This window comes from Ochotona princeps, chromosome 13 (assembly GCF_030435755.1).
Source record: "Ochotona princeps isolate mOchPri1 chromosome 13, mOchPri1.hap1, whole genome shotgun sequence".
Taxonomy (NCBI): Eukaryota; Metazoa; Chordata; class Mammalia; order Lagomorpha; family Ochotonidae; genus Ochotona; species Ochotona princeps.
The window spans coordinates 48,320,342-48,337,389 of record NC_080844.1 but is presented as its reverse complement, the minus strand read 5'-3'; the positions used below and the strand labels follow the sequence as shown (position 1 = coordinate 48,337,389).

General features: G+C 55.9%; 3 protein-coding genes across 4 annotated transcripts in view; 2 read left to right on the top strand and 1 right to left on the bottom strand.

The window, feature by feature from the left end:
• Positions 1-4,134, top strand: CALHM1 (calcium homeostasis modulator 1). Its single transcript, XM_004579883.2, has 2 exons — positions 1-707; positions 2,692-4,134. The coding sequence occupies exons 1-2, from the start codon at positions 153-155 to the stop codon at positions 3,172-3,174; spliced, it is 1,038 nt and encodes a 345-aa protein (XP_004579940.2). The 5' UTR covers positions 1-152; the 3' UTR covers positions 3,175-4,134.
• Positions 4,135-5,733: 1,599 nt separating this feature from the next.
• CALHM2 (calcium homeostasis modulator family member 2) lies at positions 5,734-9,027 on the top strand. The gene is made up of 2 exons (XM_004579884.2): positions 5,734-6,421; positions 8,358-9,027. The coding sequence occupies exons 1-2, from the start codon at positions 5,867-5,869 to the stop codon at positions 8,772-8,774; spliced, it is 972 nt and encodes a 323-aa protein (XP_004579941.2). The 5' UTR covers positions 5,734-5,866; the 3' UTR covers positions 8,775-9,027.
• Positions 9,028-10,178: 1,151 nt separating this feature from the next.
• The window catches only part of PDCD11 (programmed cell death 11), a 45,268-nt gene continuing 38,398 nt past the window's right edge, over positions 10,179-17,048 (bottom strand). For both annotated transcript variants that reach the window (XM_058671934.1, XM_058671935.1), the window contains exons 28-36: positions 16,575-16,697; positions 15,308-15,602; positions 15,060-15,176; positions 13,747-13,893; positions 13,261-13,505; positions 12,510-12,678; positions 11,995-12,148; positions 11,434-11,599; positions 10,179-10,529 (exon numbers count right to left, since the gene is read on the bottom strand). In XM_058671934.1, coding sequence (XP_058527917.1) covers positions 10,358-10,529; positions 11,434-11,599; positions 11,995-12,148; positions 12,510-12,678; positions 13,261-13,505; positions 13,747-13,893; positions 15,060-15,176; positions 15,308-15,602; positions 16,575-16,697 — 1,588 coding nt within the window. In that variant the 3' untranslated portion in view covers positions 10,179-10,357. The remainder of the gene's footprint in view (positions 10,530-11,433; positions 11,600-11,994; positions 12,149-12,509; positions 12,679-13,260; positions 13,506-13,746; positions 13,894-15,059; positions 15,177-15,307; positions 15,603-16,574; positions 16,698-17,048) is intronic.

Below are 17,048 nucleotides of genomic sequence, written 5' to 3'. Positions count from 1 at the left end.
ATAGTGACCTCAGCCACCGCCCTGAGCTCTGCCAGTCTCAGCTTGGAGTCATGAGATGGACTGTCCATGGGCAGGGTGGGCAGCGGCAGGAGCCATCTCTGGGACAGCAGCAGTGAGGAGGGCAGCGAGCGCCAAGCCCTGTGCAGGCCACAATGGACAAGTTCCGGATGATCTTCCAGTTCCTGCAGTCCAACCAGGAATCCTTCATGAACGGCATCTGTGGTATCATGGCCCTGGCGAGCGCCCAGATGTACTCAGCCTTTGACTTCAACTGCCCCTGCCTGCCTGGCTACAACGCGGCCTACAGTGCGGGCATCCTGCTGGCACCCCCACTCGTGCTTTTCCTGCTGGGCTTGGTCATGAATAACAACGTGTCCATGCTGGCTGAGGAGTGGAAGCGGCCGCTGGGCCGCCGCGCCAAGGACCCTGCTGTGTTGCGCTACATGTTCTGCTCCATGGCTCAGCGGGCACTCATTGCACCTGTGGTCTGGGTGGCCGTCACACTGCTTGATGGCAAGTGCTTCCTCTGCGCCTTCTGCACTGCTGTGCCCTTGACTGTGTTGGGTAATGGCAGTAGCATGGCTCCAGGCCTGTCTGCTCCTGAGCTTGCCCGCCTGCTAGCCCGGGTACCCTGCCCTGAGATCTATGATGGTGACTGGCTGCTGGCCCGCGAGGTGGCCGTGCGTTACCTGCGCTGTATCTCCCAGGTGAGCCGGGTCCTCTCACAGGCCGGGCTCCATCTGGGAGGGACCCATTCCCCATCACCTGTTGGATGGCTCCCCGAGCAGGGAAGGACAGACAATGATGGAGGGGTCCTGGAACAGTTCCTGGGGTCCCCAGGGCTGACCCATCTCCTCCACTCTCAGTTCCGTCTTCGGGGGCTGGGAGAATTTGCATTTGGCTCCTCTTCTAAAGTGGGGAGGCTAGTGCGTGGCCAGGTCATTTGGCTACATTTTCCTGGCAAATGCCCCCCAGCTGGCATCTCTGCACTTGTCGACTGGGAGCTAAAGGGAGTATGTGGACGAGGGACAAGCACTGGTTGATGCAACTTGAAGCCCATCCAGGCCACACAGCCCTTCCTGGGCCAGGCCTTCTCCCCTGCTAAGCCTTAGTTGCATCCTGCCAATTGCTTCCAGCTATGCTCCTACCCCGAGATCCCAACCCTAACTCTGTTTCCCTCCCAGACCTGGTTCCATGCTCTCCTCTGGGCACTTGTTCTATCAGCCCCAGGCCTCCCCTATCCCTGAGACTACCACATCATAAGTTGCTAAGGTCTGTTAAGGCCGTAGGCTGCCTGGCAGAGGCTGAATTTGGGATTCAACTGTAGCATCCACTAGCATTATCCACCCAGCAGAATTTTTCATGCAAAAGTTGCATTCCCCAATGCACCTGAACCATGAGAAGACCCAGTCCCACATGGCCTATGTTTGCTCATCAAGCAGCTGGGGAGGGGGTGCATACCAAATGGCCACCTCCTTGCCAACCCTCCCTACCACTACCACCAAGCCCATGCCAGGCGTGACAGTGCATATGCCCCTCCCTCCTTGTCTGTGTGACTGGGGCCTAGAATGCAGGAAGGGAGAGCACCCTGCCCAATGTCCAGGGCAGGCTAGGGCCTTTCACGCACACTTGCATGACCCATCAGAGCTGCCTAGGGCCCGTGTAGGCTCAGCTGGCTGAGTGCCCATGTAGGGGAGGTGCTCGCTTGGATCTGGCTATGAGAGACAGACAATACCAGGAACCAGAGCTCCGAGGAGGAGGGTTGCTTTGGCCTGCAGAGGTCAAGGAAGGCTTCCTGGAGGAAGTGGTACACTCAGCGAAGTTCTCCTGCTGGGGGCATATCAACTGAGCTGCATGAATCAGGCATGGTGCTAAGCTTTTTTCTTTTTAGGGATTTATTTATTATTTTCATTTGGAAGGCAGATTTACGGGGAGAAGGAGAGAGAGAGAAAGAAATATCTTCCATCTGCAGGTTCATTCCCCAAATGGCTGCAATGGATGAAGCTGAGCTGGTTCAATCTGAAGCCAGGAGCCAGGAACTTCCTCTGGGTCTCCCATATGGGTACAGGGTCCCAAGGCTTTGGGCCATCCTCCACTGCCTTCACCAGGCCATAACCAGGGAGCTGGATGGAAAGTGGAGCTGCCGGGACATGAACTGGCACCCATATGGGATCCTGGCACTTAGAGGGTTAGCCAAGTGAGCCACCACTCAGTGGGTGACTTATTATTAAACCTGCCCTAAGTTTATTATTTCTTGTAGTTGTCACAGCACCCATTTCAGACGAGATTGGGCATGTTCAGGGTGATACGGCTATAGACACGGCACCCATTTCTGTCAGGGGCTGGCAGCACAGGCAGCTCTGGGGGGGAATGTAGGCACAGAGTCGTCAGGGCTTTGCTCCTGAGAACGCTGTGAGACTTGGACGCAAAGCCAAGCAGCCTCACTCCAGGGCCTGACCTGTTTAACTCCTGTGCGCTGAGTGTGCTCAGCCGACGTGGCCTCCTCCCCACAAGGTGAGTACAATCTATGCCCACTTTACAGATCAGCCAGTGTAGTCTAAAGATGAAGCCATTTGTCCAGTCCATGCACTCTAGTCTAAAGGCCCCTGGCATAGTGAGTGCTGTGGGGGAACAACCTGGAACGGGGAGCAGGAGCCTGGCACCCCATACTGTTGCTCCCTGTCCCCGCAGGCCCTGGGCTGGTCCTTTGTGCTGCTGACCACGCTGCTGGCATTCCTGGTACGCTCTGTGCGGCCTTGCTTCACCCAAGCTGCCTTCCTCAAGAGTAAGTACTGGTCCCACTACATTGACATTGAACGCAAGCTCTTTGATGAGACGTGCACGGAGCATGCCAAGGCCTTTGCCAAGGTCTGCATCCAGCAATTCTTCGAGGCCATGAACCACGACTTGGAGCTGGGTCATACACATGGGGTGCTGGCCACAGCCCCTGGTGCCTCTGCGGCCCCTGCACACCCCGATGGCTCTGAGGAGGAGAGGGAGAAGCTGCGGGGCATCACGGATCAGGGCACCATGAACAGGCTGCTGGCTAGCTGGCACAAATGCAAGCCACCTCTGCGGCTGGACCATGAGGAGTCACTGGTGGGCAATGGCTGGGTGGGGAACAGACCCCGGCCCCCACGCAGGGAGGTAGCCACCTACTTCAGCAAAGTGTGAGTTACTCAGTCCTGCAGACCCCAAAGCAGGCCTGATGCTGGGCCTGCAGCCCTGGAGCAGACCCAGGTCCGCCTGCGCTCACCCAACAGAAGAGGAGGTTTGGAGCTGGCAGCCTATCCCCACTTCTCCAGGGTGCTGGTGGCCTTGGAACAGCAGGTCCTGAGCAGTGTTAGTTAGAAAGCTGCAAACTTGTTTGGGGGCACAGGGATAGGTGGCTACTACTCACCAGCCCAGACTCAGAAAGCAGCAGATCCAGCAGCCCCCTGCCCTGTATCCCTGAATCTGGGCTAGGGTAAGGATGCAAGCGACAGAAACTCCTGTTGCAGATTGCAGCTTTACCCACAAGGCCACAAAGCTGGCCCCAGCAGACAACTTTTAAGCTGTATTTGCTGCTGGTGGGTCTCAAACAAAGCAGTCAGGTAAACCCATGCTGGTCAGGTTCCCCCACTCCTGCCTTGGATAAGCACAGATCAGGGGGCCAGGAGGGGGTTGTCAACAGGAAAGGCCTGAGGAGCCCCTTCTAGGACTGACAGGGCGGCGGGTCTAGCCTGCACTAACACTCCATCCCCAGCATTCTGATCCACCTGGGCTCACAAGACCCCTGACTGGGCACAGTCTGGACAGCTTCCTGCAGAAACCCGCCCTCGTGGAATTTCCCAGCCTCCAGTCAGAGCTGGTCCACCTTCCTCAGAGGACCCCCGATCCTGGAGCCAGCGCAGGCATGCAGGGAAGAACTGGCGCTGCTGGGATTTGCCCAGCCGCCGGTGGCAGCCCAGCTTTGAAAGTAAAGGGGGTGTGTACGTGTGTGTGCTGCGGTCCTGGGAACCCTGTGAAGGGTCTACTTCGTTCCGACGGGGCCCCTCCCCGTGGTAGCCTCTCCCTGGTGGGGTGCACCCAGTGGGGCAAGCTGAGGCTAGATCTCCCCGGGGATGGTGGCGAGGACCTCCGCCTGGCCTCTGCTGAGTGCCCCCCCCACCCCCGCTCTCGGTGTGGAGTGCGACGGTAAGGTCTGACAGTTCTGAATGCAGAGGGGGCCAGCTCCAGGAGCGCCCGGGTCGCGGGAGCAGCCACAACTTCCTTTGGGCACGCACCGCCCTCGCTGCCTGCCTGTCCGCCCGCCCTCGCAGGCCTGGCCTGCGGACGCTGTTTTTCCATTCGCCGGCGCGCACGCTCCATCTGTTTCCTCCCCTCTGCTCTGGAGTGGAATTTGTTTGAGACGCCACCATCAGCCTCGCGCCCTGCTGGAAGCAGAAGTCACGAAGTGGAGAGAAAGCCGGCCCTGAGGGCGCTTCAAACCCCCCACCCCCGCACCCACCCCCGCTGCTGGCCCGGAAGGCCACGCCCGGAGAAGTTGCTCTCTCCGCGCCCGCCCGTGCAGCGTGAGTTCTGCTGGGGTGTCTGCAGCTGCTCCCAGGTAAGGAAGCCCACCCCGCAGGGGTATGTCAGGTGTCCCGGTGATTGTCCGAGAAAAAGGGGCTCCTGGTTGAGGCCCCCCAACTCCCGGCCGGTCAATCATGCCCCCTGCCCTAGCCGCCTGCTTCCCGTGGGGCCTGATGTTGGAGGAAGCCCGCCTGCACCCTGGGGCGCCTAGAAGGTGGCCTGATCCTGCTCCCGCCCACCACCTTCAGGTCCTCCCCACTGGGTCACCACAGGGGGCTAACCCAGAAAGAGCCCTGGAGCCAGAAGGGGGAACTGGCTTTAGTCCGTTCATTCCTCCCAAGCTCCCTGGGAAGTGGGCTGTGAAAGAGGACGATTTCTCCGCCTTTTGGTACCCACAATCCTGCCTGGCTGTGCTGGGCCCATCTGGCAGCGTGGGAAGGGACTGGGGAGAGGAAGTGCTGAAGGAGGTGGGCATCTTTGTGTGCGTCCCACCCCATCCTCCGGTCCCTGGCAGCCTCCGACCCAGGGATTTTTGTTTTCCATCCTGGAGATGGGCAAGACAAGGGGCCCCGCCCTGGCCTGTCCCGCGGGCTTGTGTGGGTGGAGCCTGGGAAGGGAGTTGGTGGTGAAGTTTGCTGGAGCCCGAAGTCCGGGTTGCTGGCAGGCAGGCTGCCAGGCTGTTACAGCCTACACAGGCTCCTGCTGGACTGATGGGTGTCTGGTGGGTGCCACCTGGCCCCATCTTTCCCCTAGCTTCCTGTTCCCAACCCCAAGACGGGCCTTTATGGTGCAAGGCTGTTAGGTAGGTAAGAGAGATACTGGCCGAGGAAGAGTAGGCTTGCCAGGGATCTTGTGGAAGGACACAGAGCTAAGGCAGTTGTGGACAGAATGGAGATTTTCTCAGACCCCACTGCCCACAATTCCTGAGGCTGTGTCTGAACGTCTTGCTCAGGCACCAATAGAACGATGTGCAGGCAGCAGCTTGAGTCCAAGTTCTGCCATTGACATGTGACCTGGTCAGCAGCTGGCCAGCCTTGTGCACCATGGGATGATGATTGCTCAACAGAACGGGCAGTGAGGGGCCCTCAGGAGCCTGCCCCTGGCCAGCGTGGCCACAGGCTTCATCCTCAGTTCCAGGGGTAAACACTGACCAGGTTTTTGCTGTTCCCCAGGAAGCACCGGGTCAGCCTTCACAGAGGGTGACATGGCACGCCCACAACCAACTGCCTGCACTCCCTCCTAAGTCCCTTCTGGCCTCCCGCCTCCTGCTGCTTCTGTGGTCCTCACTCCTCCTTCACCCCCAGCCATCACCATGGCAGCGCTGATTGCAGAGAACTTCCGCTTCCTGTCGCTCTTCTTCAAGAGCAAAGATGTGATGATTTTCAACGGACTGGTGGCCCTGGGCACAGTGGGCAGCCAGGAGCTATTCTCTGTGGTTGCCTTCCACTGCCCCTGCTCACCAGCCCGCAACTACCTGTATGGGCTGACAGCCATTGGTGTGCCCGCGCTGGCGCTCTTCCTCATTGGAGTCATCCTCAACAATCACACCTGGAACCTTGTCGCGGAATGCCAGTACCGGAGGACCAAGAACTGCTCGGCTGCCCCCAACTTCCTCCTGCTAAGCTCCATCCTGGGCCGTGCAGCCGTGGCCCCGGTCACCTGGTCTGTTATTTCCTTGCTGCGGGGTGAGGCCTATGTCTGTGCTCTCAGCGAATTTGTAGACCCCTCCTCACTCACAGCAGAGGAGACCAGATTCCCACCAGACCATGCCACTGAAATCCTGGCCAGGTTCCCCTGTGGAGAGGGCCCTGCCAACCTGTCAGGCTTCCGGGAGGAGGTGAGCCGCAGACTCAAGTACGAATCCCAGGTAAGGGCAGGTGTGGAGGGGACCCTCCTCATCCTTCCCTGGGTAGAAGCGGATGGGGAGGCACTGGGGTGGGCCGTAGCAGAAGCCTAAGACCTCCCCTGGAGAACATTAGGCTGTCAGCCTTAGGATCAGAGCTGGTCAACCTGTGGGCAGCGCTTGGCAGGGCCAGGAGCAACTGAGGCCCCAAGTAAGAGACTGTTTCCATTTATCTTATAAATTTTATATATGCTGCAACAGCCAGGGCTGGGCCAGGCTCAAACCACGAGTTAGGAACTCAATTCGGGTTTCCCATGTGGGTGACAGGGACTGAGGTGCACAAACCATCACGAGCAGTGTCCCAGGGTGCATGCTGGTTGGAGGCTCCTCTGATACGGGATGTGGGCACCCCAGGGGCTGACAACCCTGACACAGCCACAGATACACCCCTTGCCCCAGCCAGAGAGCTTCCCTGAGCCACCAGAAGTGGCTGTGGGCTGGGAACTGACAGCGGATGACGAGACCATTCCCAGCCCAGGTTTGAGTCCGCCTAACCGGAGCCCCTGGAGTGGGAGCAAGGCATTGAGTTCCGGAGCCAGCTGCTGTCCCAATCCTAGTATGGAGTGACCTTTTCTGCATTCGCAAGTAGTGGAGGCTGGTCAAGGAGAGATGGCAAGGGAAAGGAGCAGGGCACAGAAAATAACTCGGAGGAGCAGTGGCAGAGAGGGCCAGGAGATCAAGAATTTTCTAAAGGTTTCCCAAGCATGCTCATGAAACCTAAATAATGGCCAGTGTTGTGGCACAGTGGGTTAAGACGCTGCTTGCCAAAAAAAAAAAAAACGTCCCCGATGGGAGCATTCTCAAGTCCCTGCTGCTCTGCTTCCAATCCAGCATTCCTGCTAATGCTCCTCATCTGGCAGCAGCAGGTGAAATACTTTGGCCTCTGCCATCCACATGGAGAGCAGAATGCGGAGCTTGGCTCCTGGTTTTAGGGCCTAGATCTGGCTATTGGGGAGTGAAGCGGTAGATGGAATATCTATCTGTTGTTGTTCTGCCTTTCAATACATCTTTAAAAATTAGGGAAATGGGGGCCTGGTGAGGTAGCCTTGTGGCTAAATCCTTGCTTTGCATGGATCCCGTATGGGTGCTAGTTGGTATCCTGGCTGTTCCACTTACTTCCCTTCCAACTTCCTGCTTCTGGTCTGGGAAAGCAGTAGAGGATGGCCCAAAGCCTTGGGGCCCTGCACCCATGCAGGAGACCCAGAAAAAGCTCCTGGCTTTGGATCAGCTTAGCCCTGGTCATTGTGGCTACTTGGAGAGTGAACCAGCAGATGGAAGATCTTTCTCCTTTTCTCTGTAAATCTGACTTTTCAATAAAAAAAAAAAAAATCTTAAAAAAAAAAAAATAGGGAAATGGGACCAGGAGGATAGGGTAGAAGCATCAGTAAGCTTCTAAGTCCATATTGCCAATATATGTGAAATTTGGCCTCTTTATGTAAATTAATTACATTTTTTTTAAAGTAAGCAGAGGAATATGGGTCAAAAATCAGTGAGAAAGGACACAGATGGGCAAAGAAAAAAAACTGATGACTAGATACCCACAAACCCCAGATGGGAGCAAGCAGAAAACACAAGTTGACCTTGACCAACCTCACTGAAACCAACTGCAATCGTGTAAGAGGAAGCAGACCAGGAGCAGTCCAAGGAAGGGTCTCGGACGGTTTCCTGGAGGTGGCATCCCAGTCAAGCCTGGTGGTTGGGGTGAGGTGGTGGCAGGAGACGAGCTATCTTTGGGATTGAAGAAGAGTGGCAGCAAAACTGCAAGGGGGCAGTCTCAGAGCAGGGGGTGTACCACAAGGTGGGTAAGGGGAGTGTGGGGGCAGCCCAGCCCAAAGGGGCTGCCTCACAGGTGGACGCGGAAGCTGCTTGCCCATCCTTAAAACTGCCTGTTCTTTGCCAGCTCTTTGGGTGGCTGCTCATAGGCGTGGTGGCTGTCCTGGTATTCCTGACCAAGTGCCTCAAGCACTACTGCTCACCGCTCAGCTACCGCCAGGAGGCCTACTGGGCGCAGTACCGCTCCAGCGAGGACCAGCTCTTCCAGCGCACAGCCGAGGTGCACTCACGGGTGCTTGCCGCCAACAACGTGCGCCGCTTCTTTGGCTTCGTGGCGCTCAACAAGGATGATGAGGAGCTGGTTGCCAAGTTCCCTGTGCAAGGCACCCAGCCACGGCCACAATGGAATGCCATCACTGGTGTCTACCTATACCGTGAGAACCAAGGCCTCCCACTCTACAGCCGCCTGCACAAGTGGGCCCAGGGCCTGGCAGGCAATGGCACAGCCCCTGACAACATGGAGATGGCACTGCTGGCCTCCTAAGGGCCTGCTCCCTTACTTCGCCCCAAACAGAACCCTACTGTCTGCTCCCACTGGCATCAGAAAAGCAAGCAGGCCAGGGGCAAGGGCTATGAGGTGCCCTGGGGTGCGGGGGCATCCAGCAGGCAATGGGATCAGCTCCGATGGGAAGCAGAGACCCGTGGAAACCCCTTCTGTTGCCACCATCACACCTGGTCTGCGGTATGGCTGACTCCCGGAGCTGCTCCTGAATTAAGTACAAGTTCTGACTGGCTGACTTCAAGCTGGGAAGCCTCAGCCAGCAGAGCCCAGGACAGACAGTTCCACCTGCAGGGACCTGTAGAGAGCAGCATGGGTAACTTCTTATTGCATGAGGGAGGACACTGGGCTCACAAATGTACCCTGGGAAGCTGACCTCCAGGGCACCCTCTGGTCTTATTTTTATCTTTGAGTTTTTGATAAAGCTTTTCTTATGATAAAGGGTTCATCTGGTATCTCTGTGACTGAAGGGTCACGTCACCTTGGTCAGGGGATGGCCCCAAACCCTGTGTCCTGTGGGAGGGAAGGACACTAGATCACCGTGGACCACAGGAGGGGCAGTGGTGCTGAGAACAACAAGTGCCCCATGCAGGGAGACCCTGGGCTGATACAGCCTTTCGGCAGCTGGATTCAGTGATCTGAGGAGCAGAAGGTGCCTGGCCTTTCTAGAGGGAAGCCCAGCGTGAAATTCTGAGTCCTCAGGGGCTGCTCTTAACAGGACAGAAGGTGCTCGTGACTAAGAGCCAGACTGCCCTGCCTCTCTCCTACCCCAGCCGAACCCCTCTGCCCTTTGTGATTCTAAGAGGTGCTCTTCCTCATCCTGTCCTGCTCCTAGCATGACTTAATCACTTTCTCTGACCTGTAAGACCGTGACAGAGAGAACTTAAGTCTCTTTAGACTGCCAAAAAAAGAAATGGCTTCAACAACCAGCTGGCCTGTGCAAACCTCTGAGAGTTCTGGAATATGCCAGATTTGGAAAGGTTAGGTCATCTGACCAGAGGGATGGGGGAGGGCGCAGATGAAACACCATTAGGTGCTTACACCGGTATCTGAGACTTTCATCAGAAGCCCTCATTCCCTGGTCTTCCCTTCCATAGTCCGCCTTTGTTCTCTTGTCCCAGCTCAGCCTCATGAGGGCAGAAGGTACTGGCTCAGCAAAGCAATGCCCAGAGACCAAGACTAAAGGGAAGGCCGCTCCCTGGGCCATACCAGTGGAATCCCAACCACAAGGTCCCCCAGCTCTGTCTTAATCTCCCCAGGGAACGTCCTTGAACGAGGGACATGGGACTTTGCTGGGAGCCCAAGGGCCTGCTGCCTGCAGCAACAGAGCAGCCTCACGAGAAAGATGACACACACTGTGGTACTTAAAGGAAAACAAGCACTGAGGAATTCAAAAACTACAAATCTTTTCCATCCTGACAGGATGACGCCAACGTTGCTGCAGAAAAAGCAGCGATTAATCCAGGTCCTCAAGCTGCAGAGCTCTGCTGGAGTGTGGCATTTGAGGCAGGCTGGGCAGGCCCAAGGCTGCCCATGTCCATGTCCATGTCCAGTGGAGCCACCTGCTGCTAGTCCTCCATTACCGAGCTCCTGGCCTCCACATATTCCAGGGCCTTGGCCTTAACTGCTTGAACATCCTTCTCTGTGCCGTGTTGCTTCTCATAGTCCAGGTAGCGTTTGAAGAAGAATTTCATCCTCTTGGGGGCCAGACTCAGATGAATAACACGCTCGAAGATGTCCCTGTGGGGAAGAACAGGGCAGTGACCAACTGTGGGCCCAGCAGCAGGGCTCCAGCCAGCTCTCCCATGTTCCCTCCACCTCAGGAGCACCTCCCCCACTAGCCAGCTCTCCCACTGTGTGCTCATCACTAGTTGAGCTCCTAGGATGTCCCAGGGTCGGGGGTGGAAGACACCACCACCCTCATCTACCCAAAGTCTCACTTGGAATCAGGATCAGCCTGCTGGGGTATGAGTCAGTGAGAAAAGCTCAGCTTACAACTCACTGAGACAGGATAAGCATTGGGACACAGCAGGTGAGGTGGGGGCTTAGAACATCAGCAACCAAAGTGGAGTACTAGTTAGTATGATCCAGCTCCCCGCTCCTGTGCCTGGGAGGTGGCGGACAGCGGCTTGAGTACTTGGGTCCCTGCTACCCATGTGGGAGACTCAGATGGAGCTGAAACTCCAGGCTTTAATCTGGTCCAGTCCTGGTTGTTGTGGGGATTTGAGGAGTGAACCAGAAGGTAGAAGATTCTCATTGTCTGTCTCCCTATTATTCTGCCTTTCAAAAAAAAGAAAAAAAAAGTCACTGAAGGGCTTAGTGATTTAACTCTCCCTGCTATGTGGGGCTTCTGAGGAACAAAAGTTGAGACTATGGCCATGTGAGCTTCCTACAGTGGGAGGCAGGCACAAGGTTCATTATGAGGGAAAGCCATTGCCTCCTGACTCCCAGGCTGGGCTCGCCACTGCAATGGATCTACAGACACCTGAGGCTTCCTGGAGATGTGAATGCCACTGGACCTGAGTATTAGGTGGGAGCTGTTCTGCTAGACTGAGTTAAGAGGACTGAGTCCGGAACACGTGAACATGGCCAAGACCTTCAGCCCATCCTGGGAACTCAGCTTTGGTCTGTCCACCCCTCTTACCGGACTTCCTTCTGGCTGCTGTGCTTGATGGTCATGTCGATGTAGACCGACCAGACGTCCGTACGCTTGGGGTAGGTGCTCAGCGTGTTCTCAAACATGGCTTTGGCCCGCTCTGCGTCCCCCAGCTGGAACTCCAGCTGGGCAAACTTGACAATCACATCCACATCTGTGGAGAGAGGACAGCTCAGACACAGGAGGAGACAGCACCCTCGCCATGGCAGAAGTGCTGCAGGGGTACGGTGAGACTGACCTCCTGCTCTTGGGTCCCAGACCCAGGTTATGACAAGTGGGACAAAACCCCCAAAGGCCAGTGGAATGGGTTTAGGATCAAATATATGGATGGGCACTGCAGAGACCTGTGGCCCAGAGGAGAAGGAAGGGGTCCCGGGACAAGGAGAACAGCGCTAATTCCATACTATTCTTGCATCTCCTGGAATTTGGCATGTAAAACGCAGCCCGTCTTGTCCCATCCATGGGCACATCAACAGACAGCTGGGACCTCCACGGGTTTCCCTAACCCAGACCTGATGCTGACTCACACCCCATGGTGTTCACACTCACGATCCTTGGAAGGCAAGCACTCGAGGGCCCGCTGCAGTGCGCGGTGGCTTGCCCCAGCCTGGCTCCTCCGCAAGAGGAAGGCACCATACTTGATCCAGACGGCCTTCTCCTGCCGGAAACGCTTCAGCATGCGGTTGTATAGCTCAGTAGCTTCCTGTGGGAAAAGCCAGCATAGGCTGAGGAGAGCAGGGAACCGAGAGGGGACAGTGAGACAGGTAGCCACATGTGTGAGAAGCCAGCCTGGGCTTCACTGATGTCAGATCGCCATCCAGCCGAGTTCTGGAGACAGCAGTGAGTTCAGCGTGCCCAGGAGGACCTGGACTACATAGCAGGGAGAGAGGCAGCAGAAGAGATGGGGCCTTGGGCTGGGAAGTCACCTTCCCACCAGCCTGAGGCACATACCCCAGGACCCATTGGCTTTTCATTTCCTCAGTGTCCCTCCAGTGCTAAGTGGAGGTGGGGAGATGACTTCTTTCACTTTGAAGCTGAATAAGCCATGGGGCCCAGGTTCCTACCTGGAATTTCTCTGACTTGGTGTAGATATCAGCCAGGTGGAGGAAGACCTTGAGCGGCTCGTTGTACTGCAGCGCCCGCTCGAAGACCTTGTCCAGGGACTCCCGGGAGCCATACATGTTCTCCAGGTTCAGCAGCGCCACCCACACGTTCAGCTTCTCTTGTTCCTCCCTGCAGATGGAGGGACTGGGGGCATTATGTGAGCTCCACAGCCTCAGCCCTTGGAGCCCTGGCTTACGTCCCCACTGCAGCACATGAGGGAGGCATCAGGAGCCCTTGCCCCACACCGTCCAAGTGAGGCTCCCTTGGCTTCAGACTCCACTCCTGGGCAGGAAGGAGCACAATCTTAGGTCTGAGTCTCCCTCTGTCTCAAGAGCAGGACACTGGCCTGCAAGCGGCCACTGCTGCACCTGGGAAGTGGGTGCCCTCTGTCTCCAGCAAGGTACGCACAGAGCCGACTGTTCTACTTTACTTTTGCCCCAAACCGGGTGCCTTATTTAAGAGTTCAAGCTTAGCTACTTCAGGGAATGGGGGCTTAGAATAGAAACAAGCCAATCTGTTTCCCACACAGCCACTCCCATGAGAGACATCTGGGAATCCTCGGGCCGCTGCTAACAGCCCTCTGATGGCTGCTGGCTTGTCTAGGAGGAAGTGACGTGGCGGCACACCTGGCAAGCCCAGAACTTGGAGGACAAGTGCTTCCCATAGGCAGGCCCCTCCCCTCCCTGGAGGCAGGAGAGGTGCTGTTCAGACCTGAAGGAGATGGTTTTGAGGGCCCTCTCTGCGACGGCCCGGGCCTTCTCGATCTCTGTGGCCTGCAGGTGGAAAGCCATGTACTGCAGCCACAGGATGGAGCTGTTGGGGGAGCTCAGCACGAGGCGGTCAAACTCATCTGCCGACTCTGGCTGCCGCCCAGGATCCATCAGCGCCTCTTCAATACGCGACAGCTCCTTCTCAGCCTTCTGTTTCTCCAGTTCCCTCTCCTTCTTGCTCTTTTTCTGCCAGGGAATGGAGAAATGCATGAGTAATCTGCTTCTCAAATGCCAGGCGAGGCCTGCGGTGAAAGCCTAGCGCAGAGCAGCCCAAGGTCTCTGTAAATCCTCCTTGGCCTGGGCCTGATCACAGCCCCAACTCCCAACCAACCCCAGGGAGAGAGCAAGGCAAGGACTGAGCACCAGAGACCAGTACCACAGGGATCCCTGAAGAAAGGGCAGCACAAGGCCCTGAACCAGACAGTACCGTTGTGGGGCGTGGCTTCTCGTCTTCTTCACTGTCGGAACTGTCTCCTTGAGGCGGCAAGGCCGGGGTCAGAGAGTCGAGCCCCACATTCCACGCAAAGCCTGACGACAGCCGTAGCCGGGGCGCTTCTGCGGGCCTGGTCGGCTTCTGGGGAATCACAGAAGTTGGAGGAGTGCACCTGGCCCAGGCAGCACCCTGATCCTCAGCCCTGCACACCCTGAAGAGACCCTTTCTCCTCCCAGGACAGGCAAGGACCAGCCCACGGGGGACAGTTCATAGGAACGACACGCACGTTTTCTTTGTCAATAAATTCATCCAGGTAATACATTAAATTTATTTTTATGTGAAAGACAGAGTGGCAGAATTCTGTCTGCTGGCTCACTCTCCAAACTCCTGCAATAGCCAGGGCTTGGGCAGATCACAGCCAGGCGACAGGAACTCTTATCTTCGTTTTCCACATGAGTGGCAGGGATCCCACGACTTAAGCCATTGCCTGCTGCTTTCCAGGGTGCGTGTTATTTGCAGGAAGCCAGACCAGGAAGTAGAGTGGGGACATAAAGCCAGGCACTAGGATAAGGGATGTGGGTGTCCCAAGTGCCACCGATCTTTAACAGCTATGTACACGTTCATGTAAGACACCAGCAGCTTGCTGCATGGGCTGAAGCCTCCCACACCAGTCCACTCAGCTCAAGCAGGATCACTTTTGTTTCAAGGAGCAGGAGGAGGAACAGAAGGAAGGCTAAGATTGGCTTGGGGGTCCAGTGCAAATGGCTCAACTGGCTAATCTTCCACCTTCAAGTGCTGGGATCCCATATGGGCATCGGTTTGTGTCCCAGCTGCTCCACTTCCCATACAGCTCCCTGCTTGTGGCCTGAGAACAGTGGAGGACTGCCCAAAGCTTTGGGACCCTGCACCAACGTGGGAGACCTGGAAGAATCTCCTGGCTTCAGATCAGTTGAGGTCCCATCATAGCAGCCACTTGAGGAGTGAACCAGTAAATGGAAGTTCTTTCTGTCTTTCCTCTAAAAAAAATCTGCCTTTCCAATAAAAATAAATGACAAAAAAAAAAAAATTGGTTTGGTCTTCTCTGCCTCTGCCCATCTTGCCCATTTCATTCAGTTGTACTTAATCTGTAATTCATACTCTGGTTATCTCCAGCCTTGAGCCTAAGGAGCAGACAAATAACTGAGCAAACTAACAACACTCCTCCCATCCCCTTTCCAGAGCTGATGTGAGATAATCCGGGACAGGCCCCAGGACAGCCTGGCTCGCAGCGTCAACCCTCACCCAGAGCACTTAGCGCTGGAGCTCACCTTAGGCAGCACGTCCGCCTCCTCCAGTTCCTCCTCTCCTTCCCGGTAATACACTTCCACACCACTGTCACTCTCCTCTGACGGGCCGGCCTTCTTAGGCTTCTTGTTGCCTTGTTCCTAAGATGACAGAGGGCAAAGGCACATTCTGGTAGCCTGAGCCTGCACGAGCACGTCAGGCTGTCACCAGGCTGGCTTCTCAAATGCTCCCTTCTCAGGGAGGTGAGCCACAGAACTCCTGGGGCACGCACCTGCTCATTGCCCGACTCCCGGCGCTCCCGCTTGCCCTGCCCCTTCCCCGGAGGCCGTGGGAGCTCTCCCGGCTCCTTGCTGGGCAGCTGTGCCTCCTGCTGCCCCTGTAAATCCTTCTGTTTCGTTGTCTGATTCTTCTGCTCCTTCCCTTCTCTTTTCTGGCATTTTTCCTCGGCTTTTCTCCTCTTCCCTTGCTTCAGCAGCGGCAGCTCCAGGGAGGCAGGGAAAATGTCGGGTTTCCCCGTGTCCCCCGGGAGGAACGACAGCTCAACCAGGTCCTGCTGGTAGTTCAGCCTAGAGCAGGGAAAGGGTGCAAAGCCAAGACACCATGAAGGCGCAGAGGGGGCTGGCGCTGCGCATCAGCAGGCTGAGCAACTGCTTGCAACACTGACATCCAACATCAGAGTGCTGGTTTGAGTCCTGGATGCTCCTCGCATCAGTTCAACCTGCTGATAAGGTTCCTAGGAAAGCAGACTCAGACTCAAGTCCTTGGGTTCCCACCACCCATGTGGAAGACCAAGATGGAATTCCTGGCTCCTGGCTTTAGTCCTCTGTCAATTGTTCTTTATTCCAAGGGCACCATAAGCAGTCAGGTCTTTTCTCTCCAATCACAACAAGGTTTCAAACCCCTTACCCTATCACCAACCTGCCTTGGGAACCCACTTAGCACTTTACTGGAAAGGCAGATCAGTTTTACAGAGAAGGTGAAACAGAAAGAGATTCCAACTGCTGGTTCACTCTCCAAGTGGCTACAACAGCTGGAACCGAGCCAATCTGAAGCCAGGAACCAGAATCCTCTTCTGGATCTCCCACATTGGAGCAGGGTCCCAAGGCTTTGGGCCATTCTCTGCTGTTTTCCCAAGCCATAAGCAGGGAGCTAAGTGGGAAGCCAGGACATGAACTGGCACCCATATTAGAATCCTGGCACTTGTAAGATGGGGATTTAGCCAATTGAAGCCATCTCATCAGCCCCTAGCCCCAGTACTCTTAGGAACAGTGTATACCTTTTGACACATTTGGCAGAGAAAAATAGGGGCAGCTGCAGTGGCCACAGTTCCATCTTCAGTAGCACTGCCCTATGCAGAGACAAGCACTGCCTCTGTTGGCAGGGACAGAAGTGGAAGGCTTCCAAGGCCTCCTATTCACCTGAATATGACTTAAAGTCTGAATATGTGCTTAAAGTCTACCTTGAAATCTCCTTGAAGGCTTCCCAGAGAATGGAGTTTGCTTGGTGTCATAAATTGGGGTTGGGCAGTGAGAACCTACCTTAGGACCTTGGCAGTGAGCAGCTTCCCTTCAGCGAGGTATTTGTCATAAAGGTCTTTCTCAGATGGCTCATACTGGGACACATGTGGGTAGTCAGCAAAACCCATAACGGAGGGCCCCAGGCTGAAAGGAGAAAGACGGAGTCTCAGGGTGGTCAGCAGCAGAATGCCAGCCTGGGGATCCAGACTGTGACCATGTCTATGACGGATAGCGGTCCTGGCACCTGGCAGGATAAAGTAGGCTCTGCTTTCTAAAAATGATGGCGAAGCATCACCAAGACAGGACTGGGGAGGCAGTTCCCATCGCCTCCCAGCACTGTTGCGTGGAACTTACACAGTGCTAGAAGGGAGAGAACAAGACCCCAGGTGCAGAGAAGGCTATCACATCTGGTGACTGCAAACATGATATAATGTCACGGAAGCTTTGCAAATTGTGACCTGGCACTACATCACAAAAGCTGATTTTATTCAGAAT

Coding starts and splice junctions, on each gene's coding strand:
- CALHM1 (XM_004579883.2), top strand. CDS start 153: ATGGACAAGTTCCGGATGATCTTCCAGTTCCTGCAGTCCAACCAGGAA. Junction 708..2,691: donor ACCTGCGCTGTATCTCCCAG/GTGAGCCGGGTC, acceptor CTGTCCCCGCAG/GCCCTGGGCTGGTCCTTTGT.
- CALHM2 (XM_004579884.2), top strand. CDS start 5,867: ATGGCAGCGCTGATTGCAGAGAACTTCCGCTTCCTGTCGCTCTTCTTC. Junction 6,422..8,357: donor GACTCAAGTACGAATCCCAG/GTAAGGGCAGGT, acceptor GTTCTTTGCCAG/CTCTTTGGGTGGCTGCTCAT.